The sequence below is a fragment of the Oryzias latipes genome, chromosome 22 (genome assembly GCF_002234675.1).
Source record: "Oryzias latipes chromosome 22, ASM223467v1".
Taxonomy (NCBI): domain Eukaryota; kingdom Metazoa; phylum Chordata; class Actinopteri; order Beloniformes; family Adrianichthyidae; genus Oryzias; species Oryzias latipes.
In genome coordinates, this window is record NC_019880.2 from 2,502,428 (window position 1) to 2,527,086 (window position 24,659).

The 24,659-nt window shown below is 46.4% G+C and overlaps 2 protein-coding genes across 2 annotated transcripts; both read right to left on the reverse strand.

Moving 5' to 3' along the window:
* Window positions 1-1,091: 1,091 nt before the first annotated feature.
* Window positions 1,092-17,600, reverse strand: baz1a (bromodomain adjacent to zinc finger domain 1A). Its single transcript, XM_011490131.2, has 30 exons — window positions 17,405-17,600; window positions 16,981-17,114; window positions 14,740-15,018; window positions 14,313-14,492; window positions 14,075-14,173; window positions 12,712-12,799; window positions 12,509-12,634; window positions 10,716-10,955; window positions 10,555-10,650; window positions 9,817-9,955; window positions 9,376-9,504; window positions 8,980-9,300; window positions 8,610-8,775; window positions 6,944-7,051; window positions 6,613-6,686; window positions 6,450-6,529; window positions 6,124-6,362; window positions 5,825-6,045; window positions 5,618-5,748; window positions 5,404-5,546; window positions 5,186-5,337; window positions 5,041-5,112; window positions 4,884-4,969; window positions 4,645-4,809; window positions 4,366-4,565; window positions 3,964-4,074; window positions 3,739-3,893; window positions 3,482-3,663; window positions 3,073-3,160; window positions 1,092-2,444 (listed from the first exon to the last, which is right to left on the reverse strand). The coding sequence occupies exons 2-30, from the start codon at window positions 17,091-17,093 to the stop codon at window positions 2,269-2,271; spliced, it is 4,359 nt and encodes a 1,452-aa protein (XP_011488433.1). The 5' UTR covers window positions 17,094-17,114; window positions 17,405-17,600; the 3' UTR covers window positions 1,092-2,268.
* A 220-nt stretch (window positions 17,601-17,820) lies between these two features.
* LOC101160205 lies at window positions 17,821-24,586 on the reverse strand. Its single transcript, XM_004082136.3, has 8 exons — window positions 24,255-24,586; window positions 23,012-23,133; window positions 22,789-22,927; window positions 22,584-22,705; window positions 22,361-22,471; window positions 18,560-18,666; window positions 18,383-18,473; window positions 17,821-18,305 (listed from the first exon to the last, which is right to left on the reverse strand). The coding sequence occupies exons 1-8, from the start codon at window positions 24,349-24,351 to the stop codon at window positions 18,192-18,194; spliced, it is 903 nt and encodes a 300-aa protein (XP_004082184.1). The 5' UTR covers window positions 24,352-24,586; the 3' UTR covers window positions 17,821-18,191.
* Between the last annotated feature and the right edge of the window lie 73 nt (window positions 24,587-24,659).

Sequence of the window (24,659 nt, forward strand, 5' to 3'; positions counted from 1 at the left end):
CTGAATGAAAAGCCACTGAGATATATGAAAGAAGATCACACGCAGCACAAATGACACAAAGTCACATTTCAAATGCAAAACTCAGTAAACACAGCGTTTGTAATTGCATTGGAGCAACAGACACACCTGGTTTGGTGTTTCCCACATGATGGTCTGTCTCACTGTGTTCAGCACGTCTTGCTTATTGGGGCCAAAATAAAAGAAAAAAACTCAATTGGAGAAACCTTTTCAGTGTTCAGTAAAAAGACCATTTAGCCAGAAAATCATGAACACAGAGCGCCGCTTAACGGACGAACACCTGACCATACCGCGCCTTCAGGCTGATGGTAGTCGGCCAGGTGTTGCAGTAGTCTCACAGTGTCATTAGCAGACTTTAACCTAGACTCAGGGCTACGGTCAGAGTTTGTGACAGACCCAGGAGTGGAGCCGCACAACCATGACTAGCATCTGAGGACTACCAAAGGCCGCACAGCTGCAGGCCGGTTCACAAGATGTGATACTAGGGTTTACTCCACCGCTTTGACTTGAGACGACCGCTGCAGGGGACTCCACTGACACAGAGACATAAAGACCATGTGACCTGGACAATGCAGCACTGAGTATCGATCACAGAAATGGTGGTCGTTGAGGTGAGCGATGGTGCCCAGGGATCACTTTGGTGGTGGAGGAACAACAGTCTGAGCAAAACGATTTGAATTATCGTAGATGGTCCAGTCCCTGCAGGTTCATGTATCATCATCCATCAGAAAACCTCCAACTTCCTGTTCATGGATGATGACGCTCCACCACATGGTACCACAACTGTCACAGCTGGACCTCGGAACGTAGGAGTGCCTAATATGGTACGGCCACCTATGACCTCTGACCTGAACCTCGTGGAGCAGGTCAGGGACCATCTGCAGCAAAAAAATAGGGAAAATATTCATGTAAATAATATTCCTATTTGTGCGTTTCATTAAAATCGGGCTGTGATGTCATAGACCCTTTAATCTGATCATTTGGGATCGGATTCATAAACCCGTGTGGCTCCAGAAACACTTCAGAGACTGAAGCTGTGATGGGACGAGCCTCATAGACGACAGGAGAGAGAGGCAAGTACAAAAACTCTTTATTTTAACATCAAAACAAAAACAGGTGGAACTGAGAGGAAGCTGAGGGCATAAATAAACCCAAAGATGGGCTACAGCTAAATAAATAAGAGAGGGGGAGGGGCTCCAGTGTAGTGTCGACAGTTGACGTCCAACCACAAAACAGAGACACGACTGCGGGGAGGAGGGGCTTAACCTCACCTGCCTGCATCGTACAGCGAGGAAACTGAAGCTGCCGAGTCACCTGTAGCTTCACCTCAGACGTTCCTCTTTCAAAACTTTGCCTTTCAGAAATAATTTAATTTTTGTGACAAATGGTTTGGTTTGTCAAAAGTGTTCTGAAAACTGGAATTTATTTATGCACAAATGCATGGTTTAACACCTCTGAGGCTGACGAGGAAACGAGATGTTTCAGTTTAGGAACGGAAACGGCTGAACACACACGGCACCAAAGTAGAACCAGAGTACAAAAAAAAACAAAAGTATTTTCTTGAAAAATATATAAATTCTATAATTATGTGTTTTAACAGCATCAAGACATACTCATTTTAAAAAGTTGGATGATAATTAATTTAAATTGGAGTTGCTGAGCAAACAAAACGAAAAGATCCAGACAGAACCTGAGATAACGAAACAGAACCGGACCTTCTGAGACTGAACCAGAACGCAGCAGCTCTGAGGAAGACTCCGTCACTCAGCTGGAGCTGGTCACATGACCACAGCTGTGTTGCTCTGGTCATCTGACCATCTGGCTCAGTACAGGGACAGCGTTGGTCATTGTTTTTTAAACAGAAGCTCTTATTCTGGCGGTATTTTGTGTAAACTTCCTCCATCACATGGACTGCCGTTTTCTGGACGCCCTGAGCTCACAGGTCGACAGATTTGTCCCTGAGTGAACACCTGCCACCTCACAGCTTCTGGTTGCATCAGTGCAAATGTTCTTCAGTGGTTACTTTTTCTGCTGAACCCGCTCAGGGTTCGACAGGTTCTGCAGCAGAGCCGGGCCCTGGCGTGTCCAGGACCGTCGGCCCACGTGGCGGGCTGCTGAAGCGACGATTCCTTCCTTTAAGACTGACCTCAGAACAGGGGGAAAAAGGGCGGAGCTAAGTGACCTTAAGAACACCAGTCACAGATTGCCCAGGGTCCAAAAAGTGGCCCCCCCACATTGAAGGGCCGTGGTTCAGTGGCGAGGACGCTTGCTGGGCGGGGCTGCGCTGCGCTCCAACAGGCCGAGCCCGCTGAGCTGCGAGTGGAAGAACTGCTGCAGGCGGACGCCGGCCTTGGCTTCGTTGGTGTGGCGGGGGTTGTACTGGAGGCAGTTGGAGAACATGAGCTCCACGTCGCAGATGAATTCACCTGTGGACGGAGGGCGGGGTTTAAAACATCTGGAACACAGTCGTTGATCGTTACAACCAGAAATCTGCGCTCGCCGGCGTTCATCTGCTGGTTATAATGAGGAAGAAAAACGTCTCTGCCGTGCTAGCAGACAGTCACATGATGTCACATAGATGACCACAAGGTTTTCATATTTTACTTTCATTTTCAGTACGCATTTCTTTCAAATCGTCGACTATCTAAAACAAAATTGTCTTTTCAGACCCCGTTTCAGTGAAATTATTTTCAGTCTGATCTTTTTTCTCTATGACAAACACTTTATAGTTTTACTTTGAAAATCCGAACCTTCACTAGCTTTAAAGATTCATTTACTTCCTGTGGACTGCAGCACTTTGTAATTTTTCCTTTATACTTAAAATCCAACATTATGACGCTATTATAGAGCCATAACCGCATCCCCTGGAGTATATTTTTACTATACCCCACTACATTTAAAAAGATTGCACGTCAGTGTCCCAGATATTTAATTTTTCGAGATCAGACTGTGTTTATCTGAGTATTCAGATACTCAACACCGGCCTTCTTCCTATAGAAGCCCATCAGCGGATGCAGCCTGAAACTCCGACGCAGAGCTGAGAGCAGAGCTCACCTGTGCTCTGGTACTGGCAGTTGTTGACCTTCTCTCTGATGGTGCTCAGGGCGATGGGCTTCTTGATGATGTCATAGTAGTCAGGAACCTGCGGAGAAACGCGTTGGAAGTGAGCGACTCTTCAGCTGGAAGATTTCCTGCGTTCATACAATAACTTTTTCTTGGTGAAAGTCATTGTTAGTTTGCAAACGGTCATAAAAAATAAAACATTTTTGGACCTAAAACCTCTTAAAACCAAGTTTGACATTTTAATCCTAAAAAGCGGCTAAATATTACATTCATTTCAATGACTTAAAACAGAAGCAGATCCGGTCATTTGCAGTTCATCTGATCAGCTTTCTGAAAGCTGGTTTCATGCTGGAGAGAACGCGGAGCGGCTGACCGTGCACCACGGCGGCGGACGCGGTACCTGGGTTTTGGACACCAGCTTCATGAAGGGCCAGCTGTCCTCGTGTCGGACCAGCTCCACGGTCAGCTGCTCGCAGGCCGACAGCTCGTGGACGCCGTGGTTCCTGCCGGAGGAACGCCGGCTGGACGAGGACGCGTCTGCTGGCGAGAGGATGGCTCTGGAGGGCTTGGGTGGGGTGGAGTCTGTGGAGATGCAGAACATGTGGGGGTGGTTCGTCCTTAACGTCCCCTCACCTTGGACCCCCCCACTACTGCTACCTGTCGGCGACTTCTTTTGGTCGGGGGATGTTTTGGCTTTGCTTGTTGGGGTCGAGTTCTCGTGGCTCAGACGTGCGCCGGTTCTCCCCGAGCGGGGCGGAGCTTTGCACGTGTTTGACTTTGACTTAGGGGGCGTGGTCTTCTTCCCCGAGGACCTGTTTGAAGGTTCACGTCAGCTCAGGTTTGGGCAGAATCACCTGGGCGCCATCAGAAACTCGTACTCACTTGGAGGTCTTTCCTGATGGGACAGAGCTGCTTTTGGGTGTGGTCTGCTGGGCTTTGGAAGGTGCTGATTGGGTCTTTCCTTTTGGGGGCGGGGCCTGGCTCTTTCGAGAACTGCAAAGATTAAAAGAATGTTAAGTTGGGATTTAAACTATAAGCTTTCTCGCAGCACGAGTTGTGGTGAAAACTGTGGATCTTCTTTGGTCTATTAGTTCACAGTCCCACTGGAAAAGACTCTGTTTAAATACTACTAAATTTTTAAAATAGTTGGGTTTAGTTGCTCTGATGTGGACACAAAGAAAGCGTCTCCGGGTCTCAGATACATCTTCTGAACATCATGACAGGACGGCCCAATACCAGGTAATGACGCGTGTAGATGGAGTGGAGCCAGGATTTGATCCGCACCTTTCAACTACTTCCTCCTCTTCTTCCTCATCGTCTTCTTCATCGTCAGAATCTTCGTCCTCCTCAGAATCATCTTCCTCCACCTCTTCCTGGCTTTCGTCCTCCTCCTCATCAATAGAGGATCTTTGTCTGGACGGGATGCGGCTAGAACGCTGTTTGGGTCGGCAGTCGGGACAGAACCAGTCCCCCTCTGGAACAGACTGAAACAAGACGGTGTCGGCTCCTCATCGTGGTTCCTCTGGACCGGTGGCTGTAAACGGCATCGGGGGCGGGGCTTACCTTGAGGCGGGGCCTCAGACAGTGGGTGTGGTGTCCTCGGTCGCAGCCGTCGCAGAGCAGCATGTTGTCTGCGTCTCCTTTGCGTCTGCAGATGCGGCAGCGAGCGTTGAGGATGGAGCGGGACCACAGGATGCTCCGCTCCAGACTGGACAGGTGAACAAACACCTGGGGGTGGACAAAACTTTATTGAAAGCCTTCAGGAAAGACGTTAGAAGCAGGTGGAGGTGTGAGGTTCTGACCTGGGACAAGCTGCTGCAGGCCTGCAAAGAATCCCTCCAGCGCTCCAACACGGTCTTCACGGCCCGGCCGCTGTCGCTGCCGCCATCTGACAGACACACAGTTAGGCAACAAAAAACCACATCTCCTGCCTTTACCTGCAGGTCCAAGAGGTCCTACCATCACTGGCCTGGTCCTCCTCCTTCTTCTTGCTCTTTTTCATCTTGTGGTCTTTCTTGACGTCTTCTTCTCCTGCAGGGAGAAGGTCCGTTGGCATCAAAGCAACACAAACCTCCACATGCTGACAAATGGTCCCAGGACGCACCCAGGGGAGGTTTGAGGAAACGCCGCTCAATGCCTTGCTCAATGTTGGCGAGGGCCTGGGACAGGATTCGAACCGAACGGCTGACAACCTGAGGGGTGCCGCTGCCGCTGATCCCACATGAAGTTGATGCGTCCGCCCTCAGCTCCTGCAGCCTGCAGCAGACACACTTCAGCGCGTCTGCCGGCGTTTCAGACTCAATGAGCCTCGCAGCCACACACCTGTCTCTGGCTCTCAGGTGTGCAGAGTCCCCCTCCGTGGCGTCCGCCTGCCCGTTCACCCTCACACTCTCTCTGCCGTCAGAGCCCAGTAGCTCGTAGTTTCCCGCTTCCAGCGCCGCGCGCCACACCTGCCTGTCCAGCACCTGAACGGAGCGAGACAGGTGAGCAGCGCTCTGACCTTCATCTCACCTGCAGCTGCGACAGCTTTAGTCACCTTCAGGCTTCCCAGAGTTCCCTGGTGAACGCGGTCCTCCAGGTCCAGCAGCAGGTCTCTCAGTCTGCCCTCCATCATGGACTCCGCTGCTGCAGAACCACCTGGACCTCCTTTGGACCCTTCGGGCTCACCTGGACAAGCAGAACATGTTAACCAGCTGCGCCAGAGAACGGGTCATCTGCCGGCTGCCGCTTGCGCAGGCGTCACCTGTGCATGTGTACTCGCTGCAGTCGCAGGCGCTCAGCAGCTGCTGCAGGCGCTCCCTGTCCTGCAGCAGCGCCTCCTTCAGGCTGCTCTCTCTGTGACCTCGGGGGTTCAGAGCCTCAATCAGCTGATCCACCGCCTCCATTGAGCTGTAGAAGGACCAGACGTTGGGCCGGTTCACCGGCAGCATATCCCCGGATGGGGGGGCGGGGCTTGAAGCGGCACTGTCGGGTGACAGAGAGAGAGCTCTGGTTTCTGCTCTCACAAAAACCACCAAGTCCTCATTTACGACGGGACCGAACCTCTCTGTGGTCCCTTCTTCACCGACACGCCCTCCCTCCTCCGTCTTGGTGCCGCCGTCCTCGCTCGGCTTCGGTCGCGGCTGCAGCATGTCTTCGGTCAGGCCAGAATAGTCGTCCTCCACAAACAGGGCGGAGGCCGAGGGGAGGATCCAGTACCTGCGGTACATGCGGTCGCGGCCCAGCGGCAGCAAGCAGGTGCAGGCCGCCGCTTTCTGAATCCGCTCCTGCAGCTCTCTGACCTGCGGGCACAAAGGAGGCGGGGTCATCCTGTGTCTGAGCTAAACCCTGACGGGGCCAATGAAGCAGCTGCGTCACACGCTTCCCACCTTCTCCTGCTCCTTCTCCAGCTCCTCTTTAGTCAGAGTAGGAGGAGGAAGAGGTTTGTTCTCCTTCTGCTCTCCTTCAGCTGCAAAAACAAGAACTGATTATGTTCAGACAGTCTTCTCGTTTCCTGCAGATCCTGAGGTGGACCTCCTGGACTGCCGTTACCTTTCATCTCCTTTTTGGAGGATGAAGGAAACTCTCCGTTGTAATCCTCAGCCTGGTGTCCTGCAGTCGTTTCGCTGGAAAACAATTTCAGAAAATGTGGATTTCCACACATCTGACATGTTCAGACAGCTCCGAAGAACATCAGTGGAACCTCTGCAGGTTCTGAAAAAAAGCTAAGACTTCGACGTTTACAAAACGCTTCCTGACCAGGTCCAAAGCAGAACTGTAGGCTGCTGAAATAAAGCCAGAGGAGGTTCTCTACCCTTTAAATCTTAGCAGAAACGGCTAAAACCCTGACCCGGTTGTTCTACACGGAGCGGTAAATCCTTACCCGTTGAGTGGAAGGCGCTCCACACCCTCCTGCTCCTTGAGTTTCTCCTCCTTCTCCTTCATCCTCAGCTCCTGCTCCCTCAGCTTCTCCTCCTTTCGCAGACGAACTCTTTAAAGTGCAGAATCGGTAAGTCAGGTTCTGATCCAGATCACTCAGATTTGACAAGACAACAGAAAAAAATCTGCAATGTTCACCGAAGCAACTTGAAACCAACACTAGTAGTAATTGACATGTAAATAAATGTTTGAGAATCATTTAAACAGACTCTGATCAAACAAAATATTTTGTTGACCGCTTTATACGCTTTTTTCTTGACTCATGTTTTTCCTCTTTTTTGATCACAATACAATAAGTGGAGTTAATTACCTTCATTTTTCATTATTAAAACTTCGTTATGCTTTATGGTTGTTTTGAGCACGTCATTCAGTACCCGGACCCAGCGTCAGCCTCTCAGCGACTGTTTGGTTTTGAAGTCGCTACGACTAATTTCTGATGGAGGACTTGTATGAAGAAAATTAAGCTCAAACTTGCATTTCTGAGGATTTTTTGATTCAAATTCAGGAGCAAATGGGAAGAAAAAAAAAAAAAAAAACATTTGAAAGATGCATAGGGGCTATAGGCTAGTGGGAGGGCATGAAAACAGAGAGCTCTCAGTTAAGGGTGACGGGAAGAGTGGGCGGGGTTGCTCAGTACCAACGGTCCCAGAAACCTTGTCCTAGAAATCGGCACAGGTTTTGAATTTAGGCTTAAAACAGCATAATCGTGCTTAAAAGACCACTGGGAACGCTTTGAAAATAGATCCAAAGACGACCGGAGAGGGACTTGTCCAGATGCATTCTGGGAAATTTCGTTAATGTTTACCCCCAAACAGTGGGGTCCTCAATGATCATTCCCCAATGAGGTTCACTTTGGTTCAGACTTTTCTTGATGGTGTAATGGGACACTTTCACCTTTGAAAGTTTATCTTCATCTCAGTGGACCTTAAACCTCTGAACGCTCAAACGTCAGAGAGCTTTTTATGGCCTTCACCTTTAACGTGCTGCTCCTTTCCTTCTCTTTCTGTGCTCCACCTTCAGCGTGGATTTGACCATCCCCTTGGTCAAATGCATAAAGGGATTTATTTGATTCGTTAAATTCTTCAAGCTGCCATAAGATTTGCACAGCTTGATATTGCGATAACAATAAATTTACCATTTATTGTGCAGACCTACTACATACCTGAATGCATGTATACAACTACTTCTTTACCAATGCTACTGTTACACGTGCAGTTACAGGCTACAAGACCCATTTTAACCCTAACGGCACCTTTTCATTCCAACATACCTGGACTTTAGTGAATTGTTTTACTATTTTTGTACTTTTCCATCTGTATTTTTGCAAGGCACTACTACTGCATGCCGAGTACCTCTCAATTACTTTGGCAAGTCAATCAATTCTTCTCATGAGAATAATAAAATGAGAATAAACAAACATGAGACCTTTGAACAGGCAGAAAGACTGATAACAGGTTCAGAAACACCTGTGATGCTGATGAGGGACACACCTGAGTTTACCGCATTTCCGTGGTCGCATTCCTTTAAATCCTTTTGAGGTACCATCTTTAAGCTCAAATCTGGTGGTTTTATTTATTGACATTGTTATGAATGCGCGATTGTTTAAGCACCTGTGCGCGGCCTCCTCCCTCCCTCTGCGGTGCTGCTCCGCCCGGATCTCCCTCAGCTCCTGCCTCGCGGCTTTCTGCTCCTCCACGCAGTCCTCGATCAGATCCCTGCTGGACGCCAGCGTCAGAAGTTTCCCCACCAGAGCCTTCAGGATCTTAAGCTTTTCCTCTGCGTGAGAACAAGAGCAGCTCCTTCACTCAGAGATCTACAGTGCCGGACGTCACACAGATGTTTCTTTATGTTCTCAAAACTAATGCAGCAGTTACCACCTTAGAGATTCTGAGAAAGACCTCGGGGAATGCTTCTTCTGCACTTCAGAGCAGCAGCTAAACCACAGCGCCCCCTGCAGGAGGACTGGGGCGAGACACTAACCTGCTGTCAGGTCGTACACCGGGGTGGACGACAGCTTCTTCAGCAGTGCTGGCTCAGCCAATCGGAGCTCTACGCACGGGTCATCCATCACCGTAAACCCGCCCTGCTTCTGGTAGCGGAACTTCGCGTTGCCATGGTTACTGTCGGCCCCAGAGGCGAGGATGTGCAGGCGCAGGATCTCCGAGAGCGTGCAGCTGTCCAGGTCCAGCTGCTTGAGGGAGCTGCCCTGATGCAGCTGAGGCCAGGCCGCGGCCAGCGAGGCCACGGCGCTCAGCGCCAACTGGGTAGGGTCAGAGTCGTCGTCCAGGGCGTCCCACAGGTCTGCAGGAGAACAGACACCTGAAGCCATCCACCACGCGGAACAACGCAGCGCACACTGGGGTCGTTCTGTCCCACCTTCAGCCTGATCCTTCAGCTCCTCCTGCTCCTCATCCAGAGCCTGGAAGATGGCCGTCAGGAAGAAGAACAGCAGCTCACACAGAGGACCTTCGGGATCAGAACCAACCAGAGCCTCCTCCAGAACCTCTGTGAAAAAGCAGAGATCTGTCAGCAAGATTTTTTCCTTCCTGAATTACACCAAGCCAGTTTGTCCTCCGAGAGACAAGCAGCAGATCGGAAGCGCCTCGGGATGTGGCGCTTCACCCAGTAACCCTAGAACCGGATCAGCAGCGGTTCTGGAACCACCTCAGGCTTTAACAACAGAAATTCCTCTTGATGCAAAGCTGCAGACAAAAACTGAGGCGGATCAGCTGTGATGCTGCAGAACTTGCAGCTGACCCGATGTTTATTCCGACCGATTCAATACGACCGCCAACACGGACGCCGCGAGGCTCTCACCTAGAGTGACGCCGTCCGGAAACTCGTCTTTCAGGTCAAAAGCTTCGCCGAAAGCCCGCAAGAACTCCAGAATCATCAGAGCTTCTCCAAAGAGGTTGGATGGAACACGGGTTCTCACTGGAACCGGACTGGGGAGCTCCTGAAAGAACACACACAGGTCCATTCGTGAACTGAAGACCCCCAAGGCTTTGATGACTTCATCCATGAGGACACGCCATCCTCCTCCACCTTCACCACAAAGAAGCCGAGGAGACACCTGATCAACCAGACCATTAAAGTCCCACTAAGATCCTTTTTTCATCTATTTTCAACAAACCCCAGTGGTCTCTTAATTAGGATTAAGCTGTTTTTAAGGAAAATCGTTTCTGTGGACATAGTTTCTTCTGAGCGGCAGGAGTTCATTAGTCTTTTTTATGTTATAGCAAAATAAACCTAGTGTGTCTCAATCCAAAGGCTATTTTCCAGTATCAAATATTTCATAAGGAAATAAATTTGTATGAAGGTACAAGTTGATTTGATTACCAACTTCCCGCAGACAGATCAGGATCGTAGAAATCTAAAACGAATTCCTTGATCAATCACCAACAGCGGGTTCCAGAACGTCTGGACAGCGCCTCCTGGTGGCCAAACCCTTTCAGGGTTAGGTTTTTCTATCCCTACACAAAACTGAATGTCTGCTTAACCTCCGTGTTTGTAGAAATGACCCCCATCCTTAGCAGTGATGGTGCGTTCACTGACCTTCAGGCCTTCACACTCCATGTCCTCTATGGGTTTGCTCAGCAGCTTCAGTCTCTGGGCATACTTCTTCTTCTCCTCCTTCAGCTTCTCGCGTTCCTGTGCATCACCTCCATCACTTCTCTGCTCTTTCACAAATCGAACGTTAACGTGGCCAGACGTACCCTCTCCTTTTCCAGCTTCCTGCGCTCCTTCTCCTCTTTCTTCCTCTGCTTCTCCTCCTCAAACCTTTTCCTCTGCTCCTCCTTAAGCCTGTCCTTGTCCTCCCGTTCTCTCCTCTTGGCCTCCTGTGCCCCCTCTCGCTCCTTCTTCAGTCGAGCTCTGTCCTGAGCAGCAGCCATCTCCTCCCTCTTCTGCAGCAGCTTCAGCTTCTCCTCCATAGCCTGAAGAGGCGACAGACTCGCCTGCAAACACAAAGATCAGCATAAGTTCTCCTCCTTTACGGTCATTTAAACTGAAGGGATATCAGTAAGTTTCAACTATTTAAAGATGATGTTTTGGAGAGAAAGAGACAAATTTGACAGATAAGTCCAGAAAGAACATTTACATTTGCTCTGATATCACAGTTAAAACCCGAACCTCTTGAAAAATCAGAATCTGAACTAAGGTCCTCATGCTTTGGGATGAAGAACGGCGACACTTTCTGTAAAAACTAACGTCACAAAGCAGAGATGAAGCACAGGAGGTCGCTCTTCTGCATCAGCTAAGTCTCTATCAGACAAAGATCTCAAAGCAGACTGGAGTTTCCAGATGTTCACGGTCTTCTGAAGAAGCACAAAGAAACATTGAGGATTGCAGACGCTGTGGTTGGCCAAGGAGACTTTGTGCAGAAGATGAAAGACACATGAAGCTCATCAGCTCAGAACTGGCAGAAACCAGTGAAACCCAAATTTCACCCATCTACTGCTAAGAGAGGCCTGGACACGGAAGAGATGCAAACGGAAGGAAGCTTTTTCTTCAACAGAAGAACCATAATGAGTCTCTGAAGGAAACCTTGAAGCACGCTGGAGGTTTGCGTTTCCATACATGGAAGAGGAGTTCTCCACGCTGAGAAAACACAGTTTACCCGTCATGCACCGTCATCACAGAGGTAAAGACTGGCCCTAAATGTATTCCAAACATCCAGCCGAAGTCGTTAAGGACCATCTTCATACTAAAGTTCTGGAAGTGATGCCATTTCCCCACAGAAATGGCATCACAGAAGGATCCGTCAACGTCTACATCCACAGAAGATCTGGGTTTGGAACCACCTGCCGGCAGAGTTCCGTCAAAAACTGTGAGGAAGTCGCTTTGACCATCAAACACTGATCTTCATTTGGATATTTATTTTGTTGCATTTTGTGGAACCTAACAAACTTTAAAGCCCCCCCCACTACTGCTGCATGGAACGTTTGAGGAGCATCGACCTGCAGGTTTGAGCAGAACCGTGATAATTCTGCTGCAAAACAACAAGAAGAAGAAGCAGACGGTGGATGAAGAAACACAAAGGTTCAATCCCCCACAATCACCCGAGCTGAAATGAGGAAGAAGAGTTTGCAGCTCGGATAAAAATCACTTTTCTTCGCTTCTCTTTCTGTTTCAGCCATTCTGCTGAAACCGGATCATTAACTAATAATGAACAATTACTCATCGCTGCTAAAAAACAAAATTCACAAGTTTACAATTTGATATGATCCTGAAGTCAATTAAACTTTGTCACATTTAATTACAAAATAAAGTTTAGCTTATGAAAATAAGGTTTTACATAAATATCATATTTAACTGAACAATCAAGACTTTAAGAATATAATAACTATGTGCAAAACATTTTTTGTTTGTCAAAAATAACATTTTTCAGAAGAATCACCTCATTCGTTTGATGAATCAAGGTTGCTTTTTTTAAATCCATTTTTTAAATTCCAAACATTTGCATTTCTTCAACAAGACATAGAAAGAACAAATCTGGATGTGCGCGTACCTGTCCAGGTGAGGCGCACACTCCACCGTTGGAGGAGGGAGAGCTGAACGGGACCTGGGGGGGCTCATCGGGGAAGAACTGGGAGAAGGTCTGTTCGGAGAGCTGGTACTTCTTAACGGTGGAGGCCTGAGACGGGAGGACACATCACTCAGAACCGCTGTTCTGACGGTTCGACGGGTCACCGTCCTGACCTCTGACCTCACCTTGAGGATGATGAAGCCCCTCTGAGGCTCGCAGTGCTGCTTGTAGAGCAGCTTCAGCTTCTCTCTGGACAGAGTGGACTTCCTGCGACTGAAAGACGGGGATGAAGGTCAGCAGGCAACTTTGACCGGGGCGTTAAATTTTAACAAAAGAACTCAGAGAAAAGGCCGGCGAAAACCCTCGACTGCATCTGAGACTTTGGGCGAGCGAGTGTGATGTCATCCATAGAAATTAAGTCAATTCTGTCGTCGTTTTTAGTTTTGGATTTTGGACTTTTGAGTTATCTGATTGGTCAATTTATAACTGGAATGACTTAAACTACGGAATAAAATATCATGAAAAAAGGAGGATAATCAAGAACGTGTTGATAGAAAGGTATCAGAGCAAGAATTGTTATTCTGCTCCACAGCTGTTTCAGCACGTACTTCCTGTTTGGAACGCCACGGGGGGAGGAGTCACTCACTCCAGTTCATAGTAAAAACAAGCAGGAAAAAAAAAACTCCAGCAACATCATTTAACGGTTGCTGCACAACAAACTGAGGTTTTGCTTCTTTTGTTCCGTTTTCTTCAGGAGAATACGTTTGTCGTATTTTTATCCAACGTGAAAAAACTAAACAAACTCTGGATTTTAGAGGGAGCGTCTGCAGCCCGACACCAAAGCATCAGTGCTCCAGTTTATCAGTGAAACACGCTAAACCAGCTGGAAACTAGCGCTGGGCGATATGGCCTAAACATAAGATCTCAGATTTTATTTTTTTAAATTCGATTTCCGATTCTTCCCACTTAAGGAAAGCAACAAGTACAAACGACAGACAACTTAAGTTAAAGCAAATTTTGCTTTTATGTAATCAAACGCAAGACAAATGTAGCCCCCATTTCTGGGATGAATACTAAAATGATCACACTCTAGGAAACAAAGTCCCAGCTGTGTTTTGAGTCACACTTTGTAGTCTAGACTAAAAGGAGACAAACATTCACCTTGAGAGTAGCACCATTTTCTAAAACAATACAATTCATATCTGGGGGCTAAGGTTTTAATTAAACTAATAACCCTCGTCTTCTCCACGGTATATATGGGTACCATTTGCAAATGTGTCCCACAAGATCTTAACTTGAGCTGTGACGGTGTGGGATTTTTGATCATCGCGGTGATGAAGCAGCAGGAGTCGATTGAGTTTTTCGTTGTTTTTTTTGTTTTTTTAAATCGCCTGTAACAAAATATTCTAATTAATTCATCCAATCGATTTTTCGCCCAGGCCTACCAAAAACCAGACCATTCAGACTGCAAACCCTAGTTTGCATTTGGATCGGTGGTCACAGAACCTCTCTGAACCGGCAGAACAAACTCCAGGTGAAGCTCCTCACCTGATCTGATTGGCTTTGACGGTGAACGGCTCGCTGTGTTTGTCACTCATCATCCTCACGGTGTATTTGAACACAGAAGGACTCAAAGGCTTTTTTTTCCTGGAAAACAAACGCAGAGTTCAAACTCAAACCAGCATCTGATTCTCATTTCATTAACCGAAACTCAAATAAGGAGGAACATTTATTTTTCAAAGCTGGTTTTAGAGTTTTATAGCAGCACAGAATCTGCCTGACTGACCCTTTGACGTGTACGACGGGACTCTGGAAGGCGTCGTCCTCCTCATCGCTGTCACTGATGACGATGGTGTCCACCTGAGATGGGTCGGTGTGGCCGTTGGTGCCCGTTGCTCCGTTGGTGGGCGCCACTCCGTTGGCGCTGGAGTAAGGCGAGTGCACCTCCAGGATCTCACACATGTGCCTGGAACACAAGATTCAGTTCGGTGTCGGTGCCGAGGTTTCGGAGGTCAAACTACCAACCACAACAAGAACAAACAAAAAAAAAAAAAGTTTTCCCAAAAACACAAAGATTAAAGAACAAGAACACCAATTTCTTTATAATTTTCAGTCACAAACCGACAAATACGGTGAACTGAAACTAAAGCAGCATCTGTTACTATGAAAACTGTGCAGCCTGAAAAGCGATGCGGCACTTCCCCAGTGCGTACCTGGCCCCGTTGCGCCGGCTGACTTCCACCACCTCCCCGGGAAAAAAGCGGTCCTTGACGAAACCGTAGACGTCCTCGCAAAGCTCCACCAGTCGGCTGCGTTGGCTCATCGCAGCCAGGTGGAGGAGGGGCACCAGCAGCGCCCGAGGAAAGCTGCGCAGGCTCTGCCGCGCGCGCTGCTCGCTCTCCACCGCCTCCAAGTAGGTGAGGCCCGCTCGCCCCGTGAGCGCGCAGCTCCACACTAGGCTGTTGCAGAGGATGGTCCTCTCGAAGAACTCACTGTGGAAGGGAGGTACATGTTCACGTGTGGATATCCGCATACATGACAAAAGTTGATCCGAAGATTAGAATCGGCTCAAACTATTTACTGAAGCCGATTTCTCCACTTTCACTCATATTCTTTGACTTCTATGTCAGCATCTTAAACCTTTCAGAGTTCCTAAATGGATTGTCACACTGAACTGTCTTTAACTAAAGCTTAAAGAAAAAAAAATGATATCATCCAAAAATGAAACACTGTGAGGATGTAAAATACGTGAAAAAGGGCTAATATTGAGAAATCGTAGAAACTTAAATAGAACCACTTTAACCTCTATCGACCTGGCATACACAGGTCTAGTGAAAGTTTAAAAAATAAAATAAAAATGGCATCAAATTAAAGTTCGGGTCTTACGAAGTTAAATAAAAAGTCTGGATCTCTGGAGTGGAACTGAAACAAGTACAAACGTCAGCTGGATTTTGTTCACTACTCAGTAAATGTGCACCAACTCTCAGGATTTGAGGGCCAAGTACTAAATCGACGCAATTCTGGTCCAGAAATTCACAGTTTCTCTTTTAACACGATTATTTTGACGACTGATTTGACAAAATTTAATCTAAAGTGCCATTTTTCAGGAGGTATTATTATTATTAGAATGTATTTTACTTTGTCACTGAACATGTGTGAAATACAGTCAACATCCAACCGAGAGTGCAAATTATTGGTTTTAGAAGCAAAATAACATTTTAGAATTCTAACAATAAAAGAATTAAGTAAATGAGATCACATTGGTGCAATAAAGAAAGTATTGGATACTATGAAATAAATGTCACCAGTGGAGCAAATGATCAATAAATAACTTTGCATTAAATTAATTTAATGTAATTGTATATTTTACAAAGACGAATTTAAGTGCAAAATCAAGTAGATTCATACAATAAAGATATCGTATAACAATATGAACATTTTTATTTCATTCAATCAACAATTAGTATGATTTTTTTTGCTATTAAGAAAACAGCTTTAAGAGAAAATCATACCTTTAATTTTTTTTAAAAAATGTTTTTACACTGACTTTACTTTGTTTTTTAATAGTTCCAGTCCTGAGACATTTAATCCCAAGATGAGAATTTAAGGTTTTTGATTCAAATCAAACTTTGTTTAAAAAGCACTTTCATACATTGGCAACACAAAACATGTTTCAACTAAATGAAAAAACGCAAAAGCAAAACAGAAAAACGCCAAAGCAAAACAAAGACAAAAAAACAGGGGAAGAAAAACTTGTTTTGTATTTTTTGGTTTATTATTTAATCGGCAGATTAAACCTTTCGACTCCAATAAAGAGACAATCCGCCCAGACAGACGCAGCTTTGGTCTAAATCCTGTAATAACCGCGTTTCGGCGTGATTACAGCGGAAATGACACGTGATTAAAGCTTTTTATCACTGAAAACAACACTTAGTGAACGTTATGGTTGGTTCTGATAAACAAGCAGCGAAAACCCAGCAGGTCGTTTTTTGTGTCACCATCTTCTTCAGCTTTACTCCTGAGAAAGTACATCAACTCAAAAATAAGTGTGTAAAAGGGAAAATGTGGCTCAGAAAGGAGATTTTTTTCGGAATTTATTTTCCTGCTTAGCATCTCTAAATGGTGGAACGACTTTTACCGCCGTGGCGCGAGCGCGTTCGGCGGCTACAGCCGGATCGGTTGCTAACGGCTAACGAGCGGCTGACACTCAGGCGGCGTCGCTGCTCACTCCCGGTCAAAACTCCCGGCTCCTCCTCCTGCCAACAAACCCGGGCTGCCCTAACCGGCCACCTGCCCCACCGGCCGGTCAGACAGACACCTGACCCGCGGAGGGAACCCCCACCCCCCACCCGCAACAGCCTCCTCCTCCAGCCGGAAAAAAAAGTTAGCTTAGTTAGTACAGAAAGTTTCACGAACTCCCCGCCGCGGTTATCGGTGGCCTCGCGGCTACTCACTCGTAGGTCCGGAAGATTTCGTGGGTGATTTTACAGAGAAACACTTCTTCATCCGGCCGCAGGTCCGCCGGAGGCTTCTGTCGGATGAAGGCTTTCCTGTGGAGCAGCGGCATCTCGGGAGCTCCGCTTCTGCGCTGGAATAAAAAAGGAGGGAAAATCGAACAATTACATCCGAACTGCGGCGACACAAGAAAGCGGAGCGTCCGAACGGAACCGAAGTCTGAGCGCGGCGGAGTGAGGAAGAGGAGGGGAGCGAGTCTTTTGTTAGACGCGCCGATAATCTGCCCGCATGGATGTGTTCCTCTTGAACGTGAGAGCCGACGCGCTCGGTTATGACCCAATTCCACGCCAAACGCTCAGCACGCGGCTCAAATCCGCGATAAGAAGCTTTTCTGGAACTTTTTTAAAAATATAAATGTTTTACCAAAATGAGCTACGATGGAACGGCTCCCGCCGGTGCGAAGATAAAAGAAAGAGTCGCGGGCTGAGGCGACTCACTGGCGGCTTGTTGACGAAGTTTTATCCCACTTCAGACTCATTCTTCTTCTTCTACTACTACTTTGGTAGAGTGCATGAAACCTGCCTGTTCTTTACCGCCCCCTACAGGATGTCTCCAGAAAAACACCAGCTCTGTATGAATGAATGAATGAATGAATGAATGAACTGGATAAAAAAAATATTGACCTGCATGATCTTCTTCACTTCTCTCGAATCCAAGAACACTGACCCATTTAGTTTTTTCCTTTTATTTACATAAAAAACGGAGAATGGAGGAATTGTTCCAGAAAAGTGTGGTAAAATTAGTCTTTTTTTTACTGCAAAGAAGATAATGAGCTAGAATTTGCATGGAAGACAGAGAACAGCTTTATTTATCAGTTGAATTTGCATTATATATAAATCACTTTATGTGATCTGTTGAGTGTCTGTCTTCAGGTAACCACATCTGCACAAATGACTACATCAGCCAATTATATACATGATACTACACAGGTTCTGTCACTTGTTCCTGCACACGTTACTGTCCTCTGTCTATATCACAGGAGAACCAGAAGGGTGAATGTCTTCAGTCACATGACCTTGAACAGGTGTGATTGCCTGTCATTACTTGACCCCAGACAGGTGTGGCTGTCCTTTGTCACATAAACAACAAGTGGGATACTCCTTGTTCACATGACCTGGCACAGGTGTGTCTGAGGTATGACGTTCCTCGATCACATGACCCTGTACAGGTGGATCAGAGCGAGGCTTTCGGGGTCTGCATCTTTTCCCAGATAGACGTTGTGATCCACAGGAAGCTCCTCCAGCCATCCCGGCTGCAACTGAATCTGGAGAGGAGCAAAGAAATCTTGATGAGGACGATGTCATGAGGACATCAACCAGGTGTGGGTGATGCTGGTTTTACCTGGAGATGGTTCAGACTCTCCTGCAGACTGGGGACAGTAACCAGCAGACATCCTGCCCTCCTGAAGTTCTGCATGATAAAAGTCCATGCTCTGAAACCAAAGAACGCTCTTTTTAGAAGACATGCAGCTTTTTTTTTTTTTGTTTTTGTCTTTTTCGTGCCACTCTGTGTTTCCACCTGACTTGCTCGCTGGGCTCCATGAAGAATTCAAAGACATTGTTCATGATCAGCACATCTGCGTTCTGCAGCAGAACATCTTGGGTGCAAACATCAGCATGGAGAACCTGGACACAGCAGAGGAGGCGACTGTTTTTGAGAAGCTCTGGACTTGTTTGGAAGAAGGATGAACCGGAATTTGGGCATGAAATCAGTGTTGACAGGTGAAGTCTTAGTCCCACCTGCCTTTACGGGTGGATACGGGCCATCTGTGGGCGAAAAATGGTCGTCTGGGAAATGCAAGTGGCCCCCGTAGACCACTCAATGAAGGGCGAAAATGTTTATGCATTCTTTCTACAGGCATGCTGGGAGAGACGAGTTGTAGCAATCACTTAACATGTACAGGACAGACCAAAAGTTTGGACACACCTTCTCATTTTCTTTATTATCATGACTATGAAAATTGTAGATTCACACTGAGGCATCAAAACTGTAAAGTACCACATGTGGAATTATATACATAAGGAAAAAGTGTGAAACAACTGAAATATGTCATATTGTAGGTTCTTCATAGTAGCCACCTTTTGCTTTAATTACTGCATTGCACACTCTTGGCATTCTCTTCATGAGCATCTAGAGGTAGTCACCTGAAATGTTTGTCACTTCACAGGTGTGCCCTGCCTTATAAATGGGGTTGGGACCATCAGTTGTGTTGTGCAGAAGTCAGGTGGATCCACAGCTGATAGTCCTACTGAATAGACTGTTAGAATTTGGATTATGGCAAGAAAAAAGCAGCTAAGTACAGAAAAACGACTGTCCATCATTACTTTAAGAAATGTAGGTCAGTTAGTCCCAAAAATTGAGAAAACTTTGAAAGTGTCCCCAAGTGCAGTCACAAAAACCATCAAGCGCTACAAAGGAACTGGCTCACATGCGGACCGCCCCAGGAAAGGAAGACACCTCTGCTGCAGAGGATAAGTTCATCTGAGTCAGCAGCCTCAGAAATGGCAGGTTAACAGCAGCTCAGACTAGAGAGCAGGTCAATGGCACACAGAGTTCTAGCAGCAGACACATCTCTACAACAACTGTTCAAAGGAGACTGTGTGAATCAGGCCTTCATGCTAGAATATCTGCTAGGAAACCACTGCTAAAGAAAGGCAACAAGCAGAAGAGACTTGTTTGGGTTAAAGAACACAAGGAATGGACATTAGACCAGTGGACATCTGTGCTTTGGTCTGATGAGTCCACATTTGAGATTTTTGGTTCCAATCACTGTGTCTTTGTGCGACGCAGAAAAGGTGAACGGATGGACGCTACATGCCTGGTTCCCACCGTGAAACATGGAGGAGGAGGTGTGATGGTGTGGGGGTGCTTTGCTGGTGACACTGTTGGGGATTTATTCCAAACTGAAGGCATACTGAACCAGCATGGCTACCACAGCATCTTGCAGTGGCATGCTATTCCATCCGGTTTACGTTTAGTTGGACCATCATTTATTTTTCAACAGGACAATGACCCCAAACACACCTCCAGTCTGTGTAAGGGCTATTTGACCAAGAAGGAGAGTGATGGGGGGCAGCACCAGATGACCTGGCCTTCTCAGTCACCGTACCTGAACCCAATGGAGATGGTTTGGGTGAGCTGGACCGCAGAGTGAAGGCAAAAGGGCCAACAAGTGCTAAGCATTCTGGGAACTCCTTCAAGACTGTTGGAAGACCATTTCAGGTGACTACCTCTGGAAGCTCATCAAGAGAATGCCAAGAGTGTGCAAAGCAGTAATCAAAGCAAAAGGTGGCTACTATGAAGAACCTACAATATGACATATTTTCAGTTGTTTCTCACTTTTTTGTTATGCATATAATTCCACGTGTTAATTCATAGTTTTGATGCCTTCGGTGTGAATCTACAATTATCATAGACATGAAAATAAAGAAAACTCTTTTAATGAGAAGGTCTGTCCAAACTTTTGGTCTGTACTGTAAGTAAAGGAAGCAGGTGTGTAAGTCAGTATTTTTTTTTCTTTTTCAACCCCCACCCCCCCAATCCTGCTGACTGCACACAGAGCCCGTGTTATCGACGTGGTAAGTGCGCTCCTTGCATGCAGCAATACTGTTAGAAATGAGAAACTTAGACAATCATCTCTGTCCGAATTCCCTCCCTAACTTTAAAAAAAATTATAAAGTGCAGGACCATGTAGTGCCGTGAATGTCAAAAGGGGTGGCCGTGGTGCAGCGGTAGGGCGGTTGACCCATGATCGTAATATTGCAGGTTCGATTCCCGCCTTGCACGCCCATGAGTCAATGTTTCCTTGGGCTAGACACTGAAACCCACCTTGCCTCTGGTGGGAGGTTGGCGCCGGTGTTTGGCAGCGGTGCTGCCACCAGTGTGTGAATGTGTGTGTGTGAATGTGTGTGTGTGACTGGGTGAATGGGTCAGTGACTGACTGTAAAGCGCTTCGGGCTTTGAAGGTAGAAAAGCGCTATATAAGTATACGCCATTTACCAAGAGCAATTCAGACACCAAGCTCGCTCCTTTCATTTTTTTAAATGGCGAATATGACGTAATTGAATTCACGAAGTTAAAATCTAATTGATATGAGGTTTAGAGACTCTTATTTATGAGTCCACTGTCTTCTGAAGATAAACACGTTGACGGTTAAAATACTTTTAAATACATTTGTTGGCAAAATTTGTGGTCTATATTCGCTGATCTAGTGAGTGTCGATGCACACTGGTTTTCGCTGAGACTTCTGAGAAATTTCTAGGGCACTGGATTTTGAAATTGTAGATTCAGACAGCACTACAAAATGTGCACTATGTAGTGCGTAGGGAAGGAATTAGTTGGCGTGGACATCCTAAGGGTACTTTTGTATCACATGCACACTTTGTGCATGCAGCACTTGAGCGGTCAGTAAGGAGTATTATGGACTAGAGTGTTGCATCAGAGCACCGTACAACAGCATCACCTGTTCATCACGAGTGTCTGCAACTTCCATTATCCTTAGGAATACTTCACATCACACTTACTACACATGTTAATGGTACGTTCCATTTTTATGATATCCCTTAAGGTGGCCATACGAGCCTCAAGGGAATTGCAAGACACACCTGAGCCCCCTTAGATGTAGCCGCTCCTCTCTATGACCCTCCACGAACCTGGACAACCCCACAAACCCTCAGCACCCGTACGGGTCCACCCCCGGTCGGGTGCATGTGGCTACGGCAGCAGTTTAAACCATGAAACACTCTAAATCACAGCTCTGTCTCTTTTTTAACCCTTTAACAACAGCGCTTTAGCTCTGCGGTTGATGCTCTGAATTACCATAACTCTGGCGTGTCCAAAGTCCGGACAAATGCAGCCCGTGTTTACATTCTCACCGGCTCCTCTTATAAACCAATAATATGTCAATAACACACACTTGTGTGTACGATTTCTTGATTGCTGTTGGCTAACTTACGTTGTAAAAAAAAATTTCCAGAACAAACTGAAATTGGGTTATTTTTTTCAGTGAAATACAAGACAATATACCAAGAAACTAGCTCTATTTTTTAAGGAGTTCATACAGGCACTACCAGACCCGATATGCAAATTACGACAAGCTAAGTCGGACTGAACGGAACAAAAAATTTAGAAATTCACAATAATTTAAGAGAAAGTGCATTTAGATGTATTTGTGTTTTTTTGTGAAGAAAAGAAACACTGAGTGTGGAGTTTTTCGGACTCCATTGGAAGTGTGTTTAAAATGATCGGCACATTGAATTCCATCGTAAAATCCAATATTGTGCATCCCGACTGGTTATTTGTGGAGGTTCTGAGACCAACCTGGACTCTGTCCGTCATCTGGTACTTCTGCAGCATGTCGTTCTGCATTTGGACAAAATCCCCACTGAGCTCCAGACCAACCAGCTTAGAGGCTGAGCTGTAGACGTAACCCTGTGCGCACACACACACACACACACACATACTGAACGCTCATGACATCAGAACCTCAACAGAACTCAGAACCAAATGTTTAAATGTGTAGGAGGGGGGGTTGATCTCTAACCCCGTACAACACCGCCCCCAATCTGGAGCCAACGTCCACCAGCGTCCGGCCACTCAGGTCCGGAAGGACGTTCTGGAACAGGAACTGAAGTTCTGCCGCTGAGAAGGAGTGAGAGATGAAGTCTGCAGGGAGAAGAAGATGGCGGTGACCACCTCTGACAGCCAAACACCAGAGACCTGGACCATCTCTGCAGCTGGAGTCCCACCTAGAGGAGCGGTCTGGGTGGATCCACATCTGAGGCAGTAGGTTCTGCTCATGGCCCCCTCCTCACACAGAGAGTCCACCTGCTCGTCAGAGTACAGGAAGCTGTCCACGTGCACGGTGGGGCGTGCGCACTGCTGCATCTGAGACGTTAAACATTGACCATCTGAAATACTGAGCTCTAGATCTTTGAATTCTAACACCGTGGTAATCTGATTACTCCATACCTTGAGGTGGGCTGTGGTCTCTGAGGGCAGCATAGCGTCCAGAGGCAGCTGGGCCCTCAGGTCGTCTGCGATGTTCTGCAGGATCACCTTGTTGTTGTCGTCCAGCAGGTGATCCAGGTCGTCTGAGGACAAACGTGACACAGCAGGAGGTCCCTCCTGAGTCTCACTGAACATCTTCTTGCCTCAGTGTTCTCAGAAGCAATGTTTTAATGAGGATCAACAACACAGGAACCTCAAACGTGTCCCACGCCACGAAGAACTTTGTTTGGATCTTCAGGAGAACCCATGAAATCGAAACAGATTTGACAGAGTTTCCACCTTTGTTTTCGCTTTTTAGTCTGAAGAAAATGAAATTAAACTTCTTTTTTCACTTAAGTTTTAGACACCATTTCTCTTTTCTTGTCCTTGAAATCAAGAAGCTGCCCTTTCACTTCCAGCTTTTAAGCCCATTAAAAAAACGAGAAAGAAATTAGCTGGAAACAGGTCTATTCACAGTGTCTGCCCCGACTGGAAGGTTGTGAGTTTGATTCTAAGGCCGAGCCATTGACTGACTCTGAATTAGGGGGTTGGATTGACAGGGCTAAACCACCAAATGGTTTCACATGAAAAACGCAATGCATTGTGGTCTGTAGTTGCCTCCTGGGATATTTTTGGGGTACTAGTTTTTAGAATTGCAGATTCTGACTAGGTAGTGAGAAATGAAGGAATTCGGACACAACCAATGACATCATATCTGGAAAAGACATGTTAAAATACTTAAAATTTAAAAACATACTTGGCCTCTAAGGAAAAATTGATATATTTTTTTCCGTTATTTATATCTTTTTCAATTACTTCTAACTAGCGGAACCCTATTTTATTTAATTTTGCTTTATTGGTTTATAATACTTTTTTTTATATATAGTCCTGAACATGTTTTTGATGGGTTTGTCTGAGGAACACTTCTGTACAAGTTCTTATTTTAAAATATACAGTGCCTGTGCATGTTTACCTCATGCATTCAAATTCAGGCTGAATAACGAATTGTCAATAAAAAAAGAGCTATAAAAAATAACTGTATGGTCACGTGACCACATACTTTGTAATATCCCTGTTGAAAATAAAACATAAGTGTTGTTAGGAGACGTTTAAGAATGTTTTGCATTTAAAAGTCCATCTTTCAATGCGTCCAATACACAACTGGTTAACTTCCGGTGACGTCACACCCAAAGTGGTCACATCCTCTACGTGCACGTGCGTTCACCTGAGTTATTCATCCAGTCCAGTAGCTTCGGCAGCTCGGAGGGACTCAATCTGCTCAGCAGCTGCAGGACTTCCAACCTGCCCGCCTCGAAGTTCATTTTTAAGCCTCCAGAACCGGAACCAAAACAGAATACAGTAGGGGGTCGACACAAATATTAGGAATATATTTGATGTTCACGTGCCTCAGAATTGTGAGAAGAAGACGCGCTTCTCCTTCTTCTTCTTGAGCTCCAAAGAAGTCCGAGGCGCAATGCTGCCACCTAGTGGTGATTCAAACGAAATGTATTTTTGCGGCCACCGATAGGAAAGCGGGTAAAATGTGATATTTTACAGTAAATACGGTAATAGGCTCTAAACAAAAACAATAGATTCTGTATTATACATATACTTTAGTCTTTAAACAACA

Bases quoted from the DNA above. Each gene is read 5' to 3' on its own strand.
- baz1a (XM_011490131.2), bottom strand. From the start codon at position 17,093: ATGCCGCTGCTCCACAGGAAAGCCTTCATCCGACAGAAGCCTCCGGCG. The intron at 10,956-12,508 runs GTACGCGCACAT...TTGTGTTTGCAG, and splicing joins TGTGCGCCTCACCTGGACAG to GCGAGTCTGTCGCCTCTTCA. The intron at 9,301-9,375 runs GTGGGACAGAAC...GTTCTCCTGCAG, and splicing joins GCTGAAGGATCAGGCTGAAG to ACCTGTGGGACGCCCTGGAC.
- LOC101160205 (XM_004082136.3), bottom strand. From the start codon at position 24,351: ATGAACTTCGAGGCGGGCAGGTTGGAAGTCCTGCAGCTGCTGAGCAGA. The intron at 22,472-22,583 runs GTTAGAGATCAA...GTGTGCGCACAG, and splicing joins TGGGGGCGGTGTTGTACGGG to GGTTACGTCTACAGCTCAGC. The intron at 18,474-18,559 runs GTGGAAACACAG...CTTTGGTTTCAG, and splicing joins GAGCCCAGCGAGCAAGTCAG to AGCATGGACTTTTATCATGC.